Raw genomic sequence first — 18,281 nt, 5'->3', positions numbered from 1 at the left:
TAGTGACAAGCATGCCTGTATGCGAGGAACCCAAGATTTTTTTAACAGAGCTGGGCAGGAAGGACGGGCCTGTGCCCCAGCACCGTGCCTGCCAGCGCAGGCGAGGTGCCCCCACGTCAGCGCACGGCCACGCTGGCAGGCACAGCTCAACAAGCCCGGCCAAAGCACCGAGATGCAAACTAGTCTGTCCTGCCGCGTGCTTGTTTCCATCCCAGCGGCTTTGTCTCACGCAAAATCATCCCTCGCGTTGCCTAACTGCCCTGGCACCTTCGGTAACAGCGGCGGTTGGCAGTCGACCGTTTCCTATGTGACTGGCGCACTCCCGCCACTTAAACCCCTGTCAAAAAAGTTTACATGTCACTTAGAAACAGGCAGGTCCTCACCCACACTACAAAGGCCCCATCTGCACTACAAAACACACAGAACCAGCCTAGACACAGCAGTGTTGTCCCTTTGCGCGGCTTCGTCTTGCCAGATCGCCCCAGGATGCAGGAGGGCCCTGGAGGTCGCACCAACCCCCCCCCGGGGAAGGTGAGGTAGGAGACCGCTTCCCATCAGCCTGAGCAGCAGCATCTTACTGGCCGCGTTAATGAAAACGCAGCCTGGCACGGCTCACCGAACCGGGAGGAAATTCCCTTCTTCTCGTGCTGCTGGAGCGTGAATCCCATTTATAAAGGAGAGACCTGATGAATGCCTGTCTGAGAGAGAAACTGAGAGCACACAGAGTTGGAAAGGCGCTTCAACCCCCCACGCGGTACGGCTGGAGGGCAGAGCACCTCTGCGTGTATCTTGAGATGTGAGCCAGTCTGCTGGGGCCCACATTAGACACAGTGCAGCAGCTCTGACTTCCCAGCTCCAAGGTTATCTCCTGGAGGTGCTTAGCCTCTTCAAAACACACACAGCAAAGCTCAGGGAAGGAGGGAGACAAGACAGCGAGCAAAGCATTTGCCTGTTTCATGCTGCTGATAAATCTCTGCTCCTGCCTCCAGGAACCACTTCTGGGACCTGCACTGGTGCCCCGCGGCCACGTGACAGACCCTGCTGAGTCCGTGCTCAGCCCAGCAGGACTTTGAGCCGCTGCCACAGCAAACTGGGCACTTCCTGATAGGGAAATTCAAAGCAGGTCATCAGCTCTCATGCAACTTTTCAAACCCTTTTCCTCGTCCTGTTGCTTGCTGAACACACATTGTTTCAGCTCTCTTTTGATTACAACCAGTTTAACCGCATGGCCTGCTAGTGACCTGGCAACGTCAGCTCACCAGGCAGCGGGCCCAGGGAGTACTGGGAAGGGAAGAGCGAAAGGAGAGCCAGGACAGCCAGGCTCTGGTTCTTCCTCTGCCGCTCGCTGACTTGTGCCTAACTGTGGGCAGGTCACTTAACCTTCCTGCATTTCAGTAAAGCAGAGACGCTCACCCTGGGAAAAGGTATCAAGGTCCTCAACAAAAGCAAGCCCACAAGGTGAAAGGCAAGCATTAATACTAAATGTGTATTGTTCAGCTTCAATAAAAGCGTCGACTTTACTATAGCATCTGCCTAGAGATGCTCTGCTTAATCAGAGACCTGGCCAAGACCACGTCTCCAGCTACCGCTGTGGAACGTGTTTACCAGCACAGTTCCACATTCATTAACCTTGGCTGTTCACTGTAGCTTAACAGATCCTGTTTTCTGAATCAATTCCTCCGCTTTTAGGGGAAGTCTGGGCCCGGTTAGTGTGCCTTCAAACATACGTGGCCATGTCCAGTTAAGGACAAAAATATGTTTTACATATGAGGTAATATATTGTTGGACTTCTCCCGTGCAGTACAGCCAAGAGCTCAGTTTATAACTGTGTGTTAATAACATCTAGCAAAACTGTCCAAAGGAAACATTTGTTGGTCTGTCACCATTATGTAGGAATTGCTAATACCATGCAGTCAGGTGGCAGGTAACAATCAGGCTATATCGTACATCTGGATAAAATTACCTTTTTGGTTAACAAACTGTGTAAAATTACCCAGTTTGGTTAACCTTGAATTCCTCCTAGTCTCTGGAGAGTTTATGTCCCCAATTCCTTGAACTATATAAGAAGATGATTGCTATAGTATTTTATTTTGGTTGTGCGCACATGAAACAGGGCGAACTGGTAATACACCAGAGACTGTGCAGAGCAGCAGCTGTTACACTTTCAGAGAGCGTTACTGAGCTTTTTATAGTTGGCTGCAGTTGACATCATGGCTAAATAGAGTCTCGCTTTAAAACACATTCCACCCAGACTATGCAGCCCTGAAGTCATGCATTGCTGGGAGGAAGGAGGCTCACAGGAAACCACGCAACGCCAGAGCGGCAGTAAAAGCACGGGAACGTGTCCCTTGCCCCGCATCCATTCTGAGGAGCGCTGCTGAAAGGCTTCTTCAGGAAGACCAACAGCCTCGGGAGAATAACGACAGGAGTGAAACTATTCATCTCTGGACCCAGCCTTCAAACCTGGTTCAGGTCAGCAGTGAGTGACGGCTGGTGTGGCCTAGCAAGCGGGCAGCTTCGCTAGCTCCTCACGGATGAGTGTCCAGACCACATGAGGCTAAAAACCACAGTTGCTGCCTTCCACTGTTACCGCTGCTGCAGCTGTGACGCTGCTCGAAGCCGGGGACAAGCGCAACGCCTGCCTGTTCCTCGCCACCTCCACAACCTCTGTAGCTAACAGAGGAGCTTTGGGGACAGAGGAATGAATTTGGGCCAGCATAGCCCAAACTGCAACGGTCCACAGACTCACTCAGGTTACTATAGCATGTAAAAAGCTACATAATTCATCAGCCTGCTACAGCGAGATAATTTGCTTCTTCCCTATGCCTGCTTGGCATCTCCGTCCAGCTAGCAATAACGCCAGCCTGTGGCGCTGAAGTATTGCATCCTAATTGAGTATCTTTCCTCCAAGTAGCCAAATTCCTTCCAGATTCCCTCTTCTCTTTCCATCATCACATCTGTTGGCTGACAACAGATGTGATGAAATAAGAATAGGACCAACCGCTGTGACTACTTTATGTAACTGAATCTCTTCCATGTGGCTTATTTCAAGGACATTTTTCGTTCAGTTTCGTTCAAGGATGTTGCTCATGGGACTTCCTGTGTGAAACAAGATACGCAAATTAGGGTATGACAGAATAGCATTGGCCCAAACACTGCTGAAGAAAGGTTTAGTGCAGCAATTTCACCAATGCTGTCTGGAAGAGGTCTAGCCCTAAAACCTCCTAAATCCATCCTGTGCCTGCATGTCTCTGAATGACTGTATTAATACATTGCTGGACAAACTCTGTGCGAATGGCCTGGATTTCCTGAGGCACCTTCCACAGTTTAACATGCATTGCACCTCCCGTTTGACTCTGACTGAAGACAGTTGGGCTTTTGGCTATGTTTCTTCTGAGATCCTAACACACCTCTCTCTTCCCCTGCTCTGTTTCGTATTGCAGGGACCCACGGTCTTGACAAGACTTGCAGTCAAAAGGCTGGCGAACGTTAGCCCGTGTTCGCCATGAAAGCCTGCGGAGGCCGAGGAGACGGTGCATCACCGCAGTCTGAGAGCCTTCCTTGCGCGTGGGTTACACGGTGTGCCAAAAACGGCATGGGCAAGAGTTCCTGGTACAGTCCCAGCCCTCTTTACAATCCGTCACTGTTTACTGGTCTCAAAGGGTGTTAAGATTTGACCGTCAGAGAAAACTGCAGGAAGCATAAGCCTCATCTTTGCTAGAAAATGCACCGTAGCCAAGCGAGTCGGCCCCGGGCCAGCAAGGCAGGCAGGAGCGGTCGGCGCTGCGTTGCCCCCTCCCACGTCCAAGGAGTTGCTGCCTCAACGCGTGACACGGAGAAACGCCGACGTGCACTGCGGCCTCTCCCCGGTGCCGGTGCTGCCCTCCTGATGTGGTGCTCCGGCCTGGGGGCCTATAGCCCCGCTCTTATAGCGTCAGCTATAAGGGACCTGGGATCCTGTTGCAGGCGCCTATAGGCCTGCTCTTACAGCACCAGCGTGGGCTGCTGCTGCAAGGGCTTCCCCCTCCACCCTGCGCTGGGGGCCTAGGACCAAATCTTCACTAGGATCTTCTGTCAGCCCAGCAGGGCAGTACAGCAGCAACGTCTCTAGTTTCACAAGCATAGCTCATATCCACACTAGGATTTGGACGTTGCTAACGTAGCGCACCGCTAAACAGGCCTAACGGAGGCACAATTTCACAGAAAAGAAAGGTGCCAGCCAAAGCACCCTTTGGCATGTCCCTTGTTTATTCCTGCTGAGCGTACGGGAGACGCTGCTGGCAAAGGCGTTTTCCAGTGAGCCTCCCCTTGCGATTCATGCCACGCTGAGGCGTCAATTCCAAAAGGGCCCCAAGACGTCACTGAGCAAGAAGAGTTGCAAATATCTGAAGTACGGTTGTTCTGCGAGCGCTCCACAGAGCAGACAGCGACTCCTTTTTGCGCGACTCCTAATTTTTATGTGCCAGCATGAAGGAGCAACGGCAACTTGGATCCACCGAAAAAGAGAGACATTTACAGAAGTTTCTCTCCCTTTTTGTGCAGAAAAAGTGAATAATTTTTTCCACCGGTGTGTTTCAGTCCATGGCTTCTTCTGCACCTGCGGGAAAATGCTGGCAAGAGTTTGCGTGGATCCTGGGAAACGCAGCCAGGGAAAAGAGAGCTCAGGCAGACCTGCAGCGCCCTTGTCTTCGGCAGCAATTCGTGCGTAGCCATATTACATGATCCTAAATCAAATTCACAGCAGAAGTCAGCCTTCCCCCCAAGCCCCGGGGCTAACCGAAGGAAGCTGGGAAAGCGGCAGCGCCTCCACCCTTCCTCACGAGGCTGGGGCAAGCGGGAGCAGGCACCGATCCTGCTCGGGGACACAGGGTGCCTGCTCCGACCCCCAGCGCCTCTGCCAGCGCTCCCCGCGCCGTCCCGTCAGCAACCGGCACGCAGGCATTCACGGGGGCACGTGGCGATCGCTGTTAAGGACAAACTTCTGCTGTGGAGAGCTTGAACACAAACACCTTTTTTGCAACGCATGTGGCCAGTGCTCACAGACGTGCCGGACCCTTGGTGAGGGGGAGAAAAGAGCGCAGCCTGCCCTGTGGGTGGCTCGCGCGGGTGCCTCGCATCTCGCGGCTAGCGTTTGCCCCGGTCTCTCGGGCAGGAGCCGGCGCCGTGCAGCCACCATTAGCCTGAAAAGCTGCAAAGACGAGCTCTTTAGGCAGGAAGGCTCAAGCTTCAGGAAATGAGGATTTTCACAGCCAGCAGGTTTCTCCTGCACTGCGCTGTACCTGCCACGATTCCTGCTGCCATATCCGATAAGGAACACACCACATGAAGGAAGGACAGCTCGACAAAGAGAGAGTCATCTAAGGACGTTCCTTATGTTCTCACTTCTGCCTTTTGAAGACCTCGAGTATTTCCATCTTGGCAAGGTTTGTGAGAAACACAGCCTTTCTGAAATGCTATAAAAGCAGTACCGTGAACACTGCCCTGTTGGCTCTGAGCAAGACACGCATGATGCCAAAGAGCCAGGTGCTGCTGCGATTCAGGATGTTCAGGGAGAGGATATCCAGTCCAGGTTTGCGGGTTCCAGCCACTGCAGCCGCTTCAAAACTTTCCATCGAGGCTTTGTCTACGCTCACAGTTTAGGCACAGGCGGCCGAGCCCCAGGCTGGTTGCAGCAGCTGGCAGAAAGGGTGGGAGCGCAAGGAGAAACACAGGTGCTGCAACGCTGCTTTTTTTGAACAGCCAGCCTTGCAGCGAACTCTTCCCACTGCCTTGCACTTTCTCTTACCTCAAAGACCTTACAGCAGCCTCCCAGATATGAAGATATGACAGTAAAAGAGAAAAATAGGGTCTCCTGAGGACATGGGTCATGGCTAAGATGGCAGTAGAGAGCTACTGTGATCACTGCTGTCTGGAGTCGCTCTTGATCTGGGATTGCAGTTGTCTCATTTAGAATAATACACGTATTTGCTCTTTGGCACGTGTCTGGTGGCACAGAAACACTTCCGGGGGTGGACAGGAAGAGCTGTCAAGGAGGAAAGTCTCAAATTCCCTCTTTGACAAGCTTGGTCAAATGCAGAAGAGACAGGAAAGAATCTAGGGGACTAAAAGATAAAGAGACCCAACTACTAAGAAAAGGGAAGAGAGGAACACCTTTAGACAACAACGGGGCGGATTAGAAGGAAGAGGTGACGTGGATGCGCCCTTGACGAAGGGGGCCAAAGCCAAACAGGAAAATACCTCCTTCCCCAGAAATAAAATCAGAGAAGCTGGGCTTGAATAATGGCAAAGAAAAACAGCTGGCATTTAAGTTGGGGAAAGGGGAACAAGAGGCACACCTCGAAGGTCAGGGAATGCCTGAGCCGGGCAGCCTGGCAGGGGCATGGGGCAGGGACCTGCCGCAGGAGAGAGGCCGCGTGTGGGAAGGTCACGGACTGCTTGTCTGGGCTGCGGGAGGCAGGACGGTGGGGGAGGAGGACGGAGATACTCTTCTATGCAAATGTATGGAGCTTTGGGGTGAGTCGGACACTGGCAAGTTGTGCTGCGGGCTTACAAAAATCAGGATAACCCACCAAAATAATGCCTACTGGTTTCTTTGCATGGCATTTTCTTTCTTTCTTTCTTTCTTTTTTTTCTTTTCTTCAGCATGATTTTAAATAGCAAAGGAGTATGAGTCAGTTCATGCATGGAAGAGAATTACTGCATGAAATGGCATAGTAACTGCTGCACTCCCCAGCTCTGATCACCAGAAACTACTGATTTAATGATCAGCCGCAAATCTTCAAGTCAGACAAAACTTCCCTCCTTCCTTCTAAATGTTACAGCTGAAAATCTTCCAAGCTGTATAGAGGTCTGACCATCTTTGAAATGAAAAACCCCAGAAAAAAATTCCAGAGCAAAACAAAATGATTTTGTTGCAAGATTCATGAGAGACGAACAGTCCCTCGTCTCCGAAACTAGCTAGGAAAGAAGACAGGAAACGTTTAGCATGAATGGCAAGAATGAAGCCAGAGCATCAGCCTAGGCACGTGGAAGGCACTGAGCAGCAACAGGAGGGAAATGCAGGGAAACAACTGCAAAAATCTCCAGTCAATACCACTCAGAGAAGGAAAACTTGTGAGGTTTAACAGCACAAGACACCCCGGGGACGGAGAAAGGCAGTGGATCCGTGTTCTCATCCTAACAGGCACCTGGCATTACCAGGAAAGTTCGGATTCTTTGTATTGCCTTGTGGGGTTGAAACATCACAGCAAAATTTGCTTCATACTTGGATTATTTTCTCAACAACCGTGAGACATTAGCTTTAACAGAAAGAAGGAAAAAAGTGAGATTCTTATAAAATCGATTAATTTCTGCAGCTCAGGCGCTAAGACAGATATCAAACACTGCAGGACAGGAACCAAACACCCAGTGATTCTCATTAGTGAAGCAAGGGTAGAAGGACGACTGGAACATGCAGCAGAGGACGGGGCTTTAGGAGCTTACTGCATGCAGTCAGGCTGGGCAGGAGAGCAGGACAGGGCACTACCAGGAGAAACTACTGCATCTGCTGCTCCACGAAGGAGCCTCAGCAGATGCTTGAGCAGTACTGTTTTTGCAGCACATTACTATATGACCACAAAACCCCAGTCTACCAAGAAATGGCAGAAAACAATTTCTTAACACTGCTTCCTAAGGCCACAGAGTCTTAAAAAGCAGAGAGAGGACTGTTTGGAGCTTTTCTTTCAATTACACAGTGCTATTTAAACAGGACGTGGCTTCTCTGGTACATGCCATACCATCTTGCCCTTCTCGACCAGGCCCAAAATGCAAGCTGCATCCTGGAGGGCTGGCTCCATGCAAGTAGGTGCTGTATAAAAAGGAGGTAAAGAGGGCCTTTTCTCTTTCCTTAGCTTTTCCGTTCTTATCTTCCTTTCTTCTTATTTTTTATTTTTATTCATCTGCAAAGACAGAAGTGCTTCCTTTGCCCATGCAAAGGATTAATGAAACTACTGGGAGTTCACACAGTCCACTAATTTTAGATACACAACCACCCGGATCAATGACTATTATAAAATCCTCCTTTGATGAAAATATCTCTAAGAATGGGGTATGACTGTTCTACAGACTTCATTCAGAGCATATGATTAAGCAAAGCAACATGATGAACTCATCAAATAGATGCTTTAAGTTTTCTCATAGTATCATGAGATCGGAGAGGTGGGCGCAGAGAAAATAAATTGCAGCAACGAATTGTTTAAGCCTAAGGCTTGCTGCCACAGAAGTCATTGTAAGACTATCCACTCCTTTCAGGAGCAAAAGTGACCGTCAGTTACACATATCCTGCTATGCCCAGTGTATCTCAAAGGCAGGCTAAGGTGTAATAGCATCTAAATTCAACTCTAAATATCCCGTCCGCTTTAGACCAACCAACCCCTCCTCTCTCCAGATAGCTTCCTACCTCCTGCCCCTTCCTGACCCCACCTCCACCGTTTGCTCTTATCTCCTTCCACTCCCAGCTCCTTGATCTTCCTCTCTCTGAAGGTAGGGAGCCAGCAATCAAGACATATTCTGCTCTTGCCCCTGTGCTATGTCTGGGTCCCCTCTGAACCCGGGCATCTCAGCCCAAATCTGCTCCTGTTGAGACCTAGCAAATGCAGCCCTTTGATCTTGTCATAAGCATTTGCTAGATTCTTATGCATCCCCCACCGCTACTTTCTTCCAGGCTTTCTGTGCGTCTGAAGCTCTTATCAACTCTTTGGAGCAGAATACACGAACGGTACCAGGAGATCCTGAAGTCACGTCTCGCACCTCTCAGGAAGTGCCTTACTCTACCAAGGCACATCCCCCTCCTGAGCACAAAGTTCAAGTCACAAGATACTATTTGTTTCTTGTTGCTAAAATCAGAGAATGAGAAACAGCAGTTCAATTTTCAAAGAAAAAACATATTACACATATACAGAAGTAATCAAATCCTAGGCAAGCAAGACTGAGTCTTCTTTCAGAAAGGACACAAACACTTGCCATACGTATGTGAACCCCACAGCAGATCTGTGCACAGGGCTGTTTGGCAAGAGCGGGAGCTATACCTTGTGACCTGAAATAACTAGCGGCCCTGTAGCTGTACGAGGCGATACAAGGAGCGTCCTGCACGGGTAGCTGGTGTCACCAGCCTCTGACGGCATTGCTCCAGCTCTCAGATGTGACAGCATCCATCGCGTACTTTTTACTGCTGGCACCAAAGCCCTGGAAGGGGTTTGGCCCAATCCCTTGGGCACAGGTGGCCGGGCAGGACAGGAGGTCACGCTGGCAGCCCCTCAAAAGGGATGGTGCCCAGGCACCTACTGTCAACTGGGACAGCCTCGCTATCGCCCGAGCAAGGCTCAGAGTTGGCCTTCGGACCTCCTGGTAACATGGGACCCCTCTCCCTGTCCCACAGGGGATGAGGGCCTGACGGTCAGGGACAGACACAAATATCAACGTTGCAGTAGTTTCACAGATGGTGACGCTGAGGCACAGAAGTTGTCATCTTGTCTAGGCGCAACAAAACATTGTGTCCCCAATCCTCACACGGTGGTACTTTTCATACAGATAAGTCCCTTTACTGATCCCCCCCCCGACACACGCATGTGCGGTGGGAACAGCCAAGCCCAAAGCCCACCCCGCCGAGAGACAGAAGGAGCCGTCCACCCCCAAGCCATTTCCCCGGCCCACCAGGAAAGCTTAACTCCTCTTTTCTTTACACTGCTGGCCCCTGTCTGCAGGGAGGCCGGGATCTGCTCTGGGACTCCCCCCGGAGTGGAGGATTACGCGCGGGGTCCTTTGAAGAGCCTTGGTGGTGCAGTGAGGAGCTGGCGAGGAGCTCCCGAGGACATAGCTCAAAAGCTAAGATGGTCGGGTGGCTCAGACTGCTCAGGAACATACCTCAGGACATCTGCACACTGCATCAAAGTGAGGACAACATGCAGGTCACCTTCTCAAGCTCTTCCTTGCTGTAGCTATGAGAGCTAGAAACATAAATATTATTAAAGAACAACTTTAAATTGTAAGCATAACATCACTGAGAGATCTCAGGAGACAGGACTCTACCTAGGAGCCTGGATGTGCCTCAATGTATAGATCTGTGTTTATGTGCATTGGGAAGACCTGATAAACCTCTAAAAGCATTTGGAGGTTATAAAGAGCATTGTTAGAGGAGTTATTCAGTAACTAGAAGCAATTAGATGGAAATTAAGCATTCATTCCAAAGATTTCCTCTTAGGCTGAAAGAAAAACGCCCTCAAAACCAAAGGCTAGTGTGCATTAATGATTTTTGCTATTAGGGCCCCATTATAGAAGATGGAAATTATAAGGCATTTTCATGCCAGCAAAAGCTCCAGAGCAAATGTAGTATTGCGACCATAAAAATGTCTCTGGTCCACAATCAATTTTATTTGTGAGAACCAACATTAATTATACAGGCATCATTTCTTCAATAGAGCTTAGACTTAGGCTAGGTCTTAATAGCAAAAATGTATTTTTGTTTGGCTTTTTTTAAACCTTCTCTTAAGGAAAATGAAACCAGGCTTGTGTGACTGCTGTTCCTTTGTCTGGCGGTATCCTAATGTGAGCTTTTGAACCTGTTGGCCAATTTCAGTTAAAACTGATATACAAATTGAGATCTCCAAGATAACAAGCCTTGGCAAGCTCAGTGAAACTAGTCAGGTAGAGGAGAGAGACCTAACTTTGCACTACAAAAAAGTTCAGTAATATTTTCAGGCACCAGAGTATTCACATTAAAGAGAGCACACACAAAAACTACTTTGTAATTTTTGCTGGAACAAGTTAAGCACCGTGCGAGAGCTCCCTCCCTGCAGAAGGCTCGGAGACACAAAGTGAGGCGATAAACGAGAGGAGCGCAACCAGGGGAAGGGGTATACCAGGGGTTACCTCACCACTGCATGGCAAAATCTATGGCATCTCACCCCCTCTCAGAGTTCACAGCAAAACTGCTCGTGTGTGTGAGTTATCCAAGGGGCTGGGTCTGTTTTGCAGTGAAGGTATGACTGAACGTCACACTGCTGCCAAGCTCCAGCTCCTAAAGTAAGGCAGGGTCTCCAGCTGCGTTCTTTAAAAGGTGACTCTGTGGCCCTCAACAGCTGTAGAGAACCTCAACCGCTCGATACACAAAAGCTCAAGGACAGCAGGCCAGTACATGGAGCGCTCCTCTCCAAAGCCCCTTCCTCTCCAAAATCTCCATGTTTCAGAGCTTGTCTTCTCATTGCCGAACGCTTGCAGTTGTCAACAGTGACGTGACAGCACGTTCTCCACCTGAAGCTTAAAACTGTGTTTTCATTGCAGACACCAGTGCACATTTCCTAATGCCACAGCTCCCTCAGCACAGATATCTCCGCGCAGCGGCCCAGCACTGACAAAAGCATAGGAAGTTTCCCCCTTGACAGACAGAGCGAAAAGCAGTGTCATCAGCTTCCAAGATGGACAGCAGTCGTTGTCACCTACACAAGGTAGTAAAAGCCACTTGTGCTTTTCCCTTAGGGACAACTATCTCAATTTTAGCCATCTTCATTTCAAAAACAAGCCCCTTTTGGACTTGTGTCATAGCTTCTGCATCTCAAGAAGTAAAATCCCCCTTCCTGCCTCATAGGACAAAAATAAAAGCAAATACAGAGAACTGGAGGGGACAAAAGTCTGAATGACTTCCTGAAATACTTCCAGCCTTTACCTAGAACAATTCCACCTCCGTGCTGGCACCTACACGGCATTGGAAACACCCTCGTCAGATTAAGGGGGCACAGCTGGATGCAAAACTCCTTGTCGGGGAGAGGAAACGCTGCCGAATCCAGACACATCGCTTTCTCTCCCTGCAGGAGGCATGCTGCAATCCCTCGCAGGCATCACTTCTAGCACATTGGTGGGATGCAACTCTGCGGGAGCTGTGGTGAGGTGTGCCAACATTAGGAGGGGAGAAACCTGGCAGAAGAAACAAAGAGCTGTCTTTCATGCCATCCCGCTCGCCTCGGAGGCGGCAGCGAAAGACGCGTACTCTGATCTCATGCAACAGCACAATCTGTTACAATTAGAGCGCTAAGTCCCTCTTAAGTTTCTCAGACTGAGGTCCCTTTCAAGGCAAGCCAATACCTAAGAGCAGCCACCAGATTCCTACAGAGCAGAAGAGTTCGTATTTAACGCTCCGAGCACCAGGACCGGGAAACAGGATTCCTGGCTTCTGCTCTTGCCTCAAAGTCGCTTGTGCTTTTGGGTCCAGCACATACTGTTGGCACGCCTAAGAGGATTTTTCACCGAGATATGTCAAAATGCTGGTATTGGTCAGACAGAGCAGGAAAGGAAACCGGGACGTGGAGAGTGGAAGCAAACAGTGGTCAGCATCAAAGGTGTGCAACCACTCAGTGCAGACAAAAGCCTACCTGCAGCTGGGTCAGCCCCTCACGATTAACTGTGTGAACGGCTACTAGACAGCTCAATCATCTGTAAATGGATAATTCAGTGGCTGAGCACGAACCGCGTACCCTGGCGTCTCTATTTGTAATACTGGGCCGTATTAAGGACAGGGGCAGTTTTGCCCATTGCCCTGATTCAGTCATAACGCACCCGTATCCTATTTTATAAAGCTGCACAACCCAGACTTTCTATCAACTGTTACAGAACTAGCAGTCAAACACCATTCGTCTTACAAGTTCTATTACAAACAAAATTTAGTATGTACAAGTTATTTTTTTCTACTGTAATAAAGCTGACTTTCCTTCTTTTTAAAGTCTACAAATATCTTATCTCTGTCTCCTAATGAAGGCCTTAAGGCCTGGGAAATGTCTCTAGTCGTTTTTCCCATCGGGGAAGCACATTAGTTGCTGTTACGAGACAGTTATTGGAACACCTCTGACACTGTAAAGCGCCAGGGAACGGAGAAGTCTTTCGGCCCTAAGGATATCACAGCAGTGACCGCCTACAAAAGCAGTGCTCAGAGATCAAAGAGCGAGCCCATTTCCAGATTTATGAGTTGGGAATAGGTCTATTAGCTCGCAGGACTTGCTCTTTCCTGAGGACCTCTTCAATATACATTGATAACATAGTTGTCTTAATGGGAAGTCTGACGCTGGAAGCCACCATGCTCCTGGTCAGCACTGCCCCAGTTTTACCCTCCTCTACTTCAGCGCCAGGCTCAGGTGTTGGCAGTCCTAGAAGCAGCCCCAGAAGGGATCCCCTCATTTCTCTCCTCAACACAATGCTCTGTTCTCACGTCTGACGGCACAGCCGAGGCCGGTCCCCGCCTGGGGGTTAGTGAGAGTAGTGACAACACGTTTTTCCATCACCCTCTTTGGGCAAGAGAGTCCCCAAAACACCTCCCCTCCCACACCCCCTTCCTGGAAGGGTGGCTGCCCCGTGCCCGAAGAATTTGGCCCTGAGGAAGAGCTGAATTTGAAAGGCCGGATCAGTCGGGAGCGAAGCCTTACGCGGCAGTCCTCAGGCCACACGCGCATCCTTTGGTGCTCATCTCGGTTGAAGCGTCTCCAGTTGTCCCCTTGGCCGCACCCTCGCACCGACGCAGCCGTCCCTGGGTGAACGGGGCTCAGGGAATCGAGCTGCATGAAAAATACCTGCCGTGCCCATACAGTTATTTTAACCTCAGATCAGTTCCTCGATCACTGCGTGGACCCACATGCGACTAGGCAGCCCCCTCGCCTGAGGGGTAACACAAGGACGGGAGTGAAGAGCGAGGGGTGCCTGGGGTGGCGGACACTACTTGAGCCTGTGCTGCTGCTGCTGCTGAAGCAAATACGTGTGCTTGCACCCAGGCCCTTTTCCTGAAATCAGCTTTTTCTTCTTCTGGTTTACTTAATCCACCACCAAAGTCAAGCCTGAGGCAGATCCTATCAAACTGAAATCGATGTCCCTATAAGGGCGTTATTCAAAGCAAGATTCAATTTGTCAAAAAGCTAAAGAACGTCAATCTTTATTCTGCATTACATGCTGAAGGAGCCTCTACTTAGGTTTTTCAGCAAGTGTTATTTTCTGTAAGTTACAGGTAAGATGTTCAGCACATAAATGTAATACGGAATAATTCCCTTTCGGTGCCACTGGTGACACCTTCCAAACCTGCAGACTCATCCACCCTTGCCCCAGCCCGGGAGAGGCAATCCACTGCCGAACGATCTAAAACAGCGACCTCCGCGCTCGCCGGGTCCCTGCTCACCTTTCTCACCGCTGCCCTTGCCCTACGCTGCTGACTGAAAACAAGACTTTTGTTTCTGACCACCACCTGCAGACCGCAAGTCACAACAACGCGGCCGGGAGATGTTGCTAACCAAAGCGCCCGGACCGCTGCAGGTGTAAAAGCCCACAAGGTACACACGCGTTATGAACAAGCTTCTTCCGAACCGCCTTTTGGGGATCAAAACACCGTTCTTCCACGCCGAGTAACTCTTCACAGCAGGCAGTCCTGGAAAGCAAAACGAGGGCAAACCCTTCTTAAAGCGCCTCGACGAAGGTCACGCGTTCGCTGCTGGAGCGATCAGGCGGCGCGGGAGCGCTCGCCCCGCTCCAGCTGGGAAGGGCCTCGCGCGGGGGGCATCGGCCCGCGCCTGGAGGGGGCCGCGGCACCGGCCTCGGCGGCCACTCGGCACAAACGCCTCGGCTAGGCTTAACTCGCACCTTCGAGCGAGAGGGATGTTCTCGTTCTCGCAGCGGCGGCAGCAGGCCCAGCGGGCAGCCGCGGGCTCCGCTGCCGTGAGCCCGCCGTCCGTGAGACCCCGAAGCGGGCTGGAAAACACACGCCTGCACGTGAGGAACCGAGAGAGAGAGAGCAAACTCCCTGCTAACATCACCCCGGGGTGCTCCGGGCCACGGGGGTGCAGCCACAGCGCTCGGCCCCGCGGGCAGCGCTGACCGGCGAGCGGCGGGGAGGCCGCCCCTGCCTGGCTGCAGCGATGCCAGACCAGACCCCCCGCCCAAGACTCGACCCCCTCCCGGACCAGACCCCCCCCCGGACCGGACCCCCCGCCCAAGACTCGACCCCCTCCCGGACCAGACCCCCCCCCCCCTCCCGGACCCCCCGCCCAAGACTCAACCCCCTCCCGGACCAGACCCCCCCCCCCACCCCGGACCGGACCTCCTCCCCAGACCCCCCCCCGGACCAGACACCCCCCCCACCCCGGACCGGACCTCCTCCCCGGAACCCCCCCCGGACCAGACACCCCCCCCCCGGAGCGGACCTCCTCCCCAGGCCGCCGCCGGACCGGACCCCTCCCGGACGGGACCCCCCACCCCAGGGCCGCCGCCCCTCGCGCCCCCGCCCCCAGCCCGGCTATAAGGGGCAGCGGAGCGGCCCAGAGCCTGCTCGCCCCCGGCCATGGCCGCGCTGCGCTTCGGGGGGCCGCCGCCCGCCTTCCCCGCAGGTAGGTAGGTGGGAGGGCGGGCGGGCGGGGGTCCGGTCCGGTCCGGTCCGGTCCGGGCGGCGCCTCACGGCCGCTCTCCCTTCCCTCCCTCCCTCCCTGGGTCCGTCCCGTCGGCGCGGCGCAGAGCGGGGCTGCCCGCCGGCCGCCCTGTCGGCGGAGCCGGCCGAGGCGGCGGGGGCCGCGGCCGGCGCCTCGCAGCGGCGGAAGCGCACCAGCTTCACGGCGGCGCAGCTGGAGACGCTGGAGCTGGTCTTCCAGGACACCATGTACCCCGACATCCACCTGCGCGAGCGCCTGGCCGACGCCACCCGCATCCCCGAGTCCCGCATCCAGGTGAGGGGCCGGGGGAGGGAGCGGGGTGCCGGAGCGGGGGTGGGGGCCGCCTCCCGCCCCGCTCCCGCCGCCTCCGCTCTGCCCCCAGGTCTGGTTCCAGAACCGCCGCGCCAAGTCCCGCCGCCAGCGCGGCCCGGCCCGCGCCGCCCCCCCCCCGCCGCCGCCGCCGCCGCCGCCTCCCGCCGCGGAGCAGCGCCGCTGCCCGCCGCCCGCCGCGCGCTCCGGCCCCTACGAGTGGCCCCGCCCGCCGCCGCCGCCGCCCCCCGCCGCCCCCTTCGCCGGGGGGCGCCCGCCGCCGCGCGCCTTCTGCGGGCAGTACTCGCCCGTGTCGGACGCCGAGGACACCAGCGGCTACTCCGAGTCGGGCTCCGAGTGGGAGGAAAACGCGCTCGGCGCCTTCCGCGCCCTGTGAGGGGGCCCCGGACCGGCCCCCCTCGCCCCCCACTTTGGGGGCTTGAAAGGGCACCCGCCCCGGGTCCAGGCGAGGCGGGAGCAGGCGGCCCCGAGCGCCCGCGCTGCCTCAGCCCTCCTGCAACTACTGCACTTTAGCCTGTAGCGGCTGATTTCACCTATTTATTTAAGATACGATACGGGTCAGCTTCATGGCATATTTTTTACCGTGTATTTAAAGCTTTCCAGGAGCACGTTTTGTATTGCTATTTAACCTAACTCGCTGCCCTGTTTTTGGGGACGGGCTGGTCTGTTGGGTTTTTTTTCGAGAGAGGAAAAAGAAATAAAAGTTTGCATCCTTGCTCTGCTCTGCCCTCGCCTGAGCCGGGAGTTGTGCGTGGGCCTGGGGAAGGGCTTATTACCTTGGGCGACGTGGGGTAGGGAGGAAGAAGAGAAGCGCCGGCCCCTGGGAGCTGGAGCAGTCTCTGCTGTTCTCCGTCCGGGAGAGCTGGAGCTCCCGAGAGAGCAGGGGCCCTACGGGGCTGGAAGGGCCGGTTACAAATACAGGGTGCAAACACTGCCACTGGTGAGGTCAGAGCTTCAGTTCTTAACAACGGCTCTTTTTTTCCCCCCTCCCCAGAGGGAAAAGGCAAACTTCGCAGCCTCAGCAACAAAAAAGAAAACCCCTCTGACCAGCTGGCTCAGTTGGACAAAAACCTCAGCTGTGCCACTTGAGCCAATGTAAACATTAAACTAGATTAAATTATTAGCATTTCAAGAACACTGTAAAGGCGCTGTAGCCCCTACAGTTCAGCTGCTTGAAAGCTATGCTGGAGCTGTTTGTGTGATCAGTAGTAGGCTAAATGGTTTTGGATTAAACAGAACTCTGAACATGAAACTTTGTAGTAGCAGAAGCCCAAGCCCCTGCTATAATTCATCACTTTATGAAGAAATGATATACTAGTATATGCCAGTTTTGAAGGTGAGGCCAATTTTTTCTGCCTACAAGACTGCAGAGCTTTGTAGAGCAATCTGTAGCACTGCACTCAGGAAAGAGCAGCTGAACATCATGAGGCTCTGCTGTTTTGGATGCATTGAAAGAACAGTGAGCAGTGTGGAGCTGGTTGAAGAAACCTAGAAAGGGAATCAAACCTGACGGAACGAGGTTACCAGTTCAAAAATCTTTCAGTATCACCCATCACATACCTGTGCTTGCAAGATCTGAGGCAGCCGAACCACGCTTGAACTGCAAGCCTAAAAGGCTAAGCAGCAGTGTAGGATGGCTGATTAAGACGCACTCTCCAAAGATGGGGCTGTTTCCAAAAAAAAAAAAAACAAAAAACCCAACACCCCAAACATCCCCCCCAACCAGAAAACCTCCATTGGTCTCCAGTGGGTGCCTAAGGAGCTGTTGCCTTAGGGGTCAGGAAGGCCACCCCAGAAAGTACTTACAGGAGGACACAGAAGATGAGGCGCTTGGTTTCTTGGGGGTGAGGGGTAAATTCAAGTTTACTGACTGTAAGAAACTGAACTAACCTGTTCCACTCCTGCCAACTGAAGTTACAGTAATAGTCGTGAGTTCTTGAGATTCCTACCACCACAATTAGACCACAATCTGCAGAAACAGTAATGTTGCTGTATTTCATCAGAACTCAACAACATTAACTCTGACCCAACATATCAGTAATCACAGAGAAATGTATAGCCTCTTAAAAAAAGCATGTATCTACTCACATTACCTACATGCATTGGCCAAATGCCACATGAAAGTACATGAATACTTTGATCACAAATAGTGCGCCTTCTTATATATTACATTATCCTGCAATGATTAAAAACACTCAACGCAAAAAATACTGGAAAGAGCATATTTAAGTATCAGCATGTAGAAACCATTGCACCTAAGGAATCAGAGTTAAGATTGCAGTGTTGTGATTATTGTAATGTATTCTGTGTTCGTAAGAGTCATGTTTATCATGAAAAACAGGTTCGCAAATTTGCTAAACACCAGCTGACACCATTATTGGTAGTGGTATCTAGGACTGTCTCCCTCCTGCAGTTTGGGATCCCTGCTATCAATAGGGCAAAGTCAGGAAGTCCTGCTCCGGAAAAGCATTCACGTGCACACTTAACTTCCGAGTATGCAAGCAGAGTTTTGACAAAGCCATAAGG

The 18,281-nt window shown here is 52.3% G+C and overlaps 1 protein-coding gene and 1 long non-coding RNA gene across 3 annotated transcripts; one reads left to right on the top strand and one right to left on the bottom strand.

The window, feature by feature from the left end:
• Positions 1 to 6,807: 6,807 nt before the first annotated feature.
• On the bottom strand, positions 6,808 to 16,598 carry LOC104151533 (uncharacterized). 2 transcript variants are annotated; one of them, XR_011140491.1, is made up of 5 exons: positions 16,532 to 16,598; positions 14,644 to 14,751; positions 14,345 to 14,431; positions 11,699 to 13,589; positions 6,808 to 9,983 (listed from the first exon to the last, which is right to left on the bottom strand). It is a non-coding gene; the product is annotated as an uncharacterized lncRNA (long non-coding RNA). The 2 variants fall into 2 exon arrangements; XR_011140490.1 differs by lacking the exon at positions 16,532 to 16,598 and having other exon boundaries at positions 14,644 to 14,945.
• On the top strand, positions 15,341 to 16,251 carry MIXL1 (Mix paired-like homeobox). Its single transcript, XM_068936365.1, is given in 3 exon segments — positions 15,341 to 15,421; positions 15,513 to 15,719; positions 15,808 to 16,251. Coding segments are annotated over 3 exon segments (612 nt in total). The 3' UTR covers positions 16,132 to 16,251.
• Positions 16,599 to 18,281: the final 1,683 nt, after the last annotated feature.

This window comes from Struthio camelus, chromosome 3, assembly GCF_040807025.1.
Source record: "Struthio camelus isolate bStrCam1 chromosome 3, bStrCam1.hap1, whole genome shotgun sequence".
NCBI lineage: Eukaryota > Metazoa > Chordata > Aves > Struthioniformes > Struthionidae > Struthio > Struthio camelus.
The sequence above is the reverse complement of the archived record's forward strand: the minus strand, read 5'-3'. Positions and strand labels throughout refer to the sequence as shown.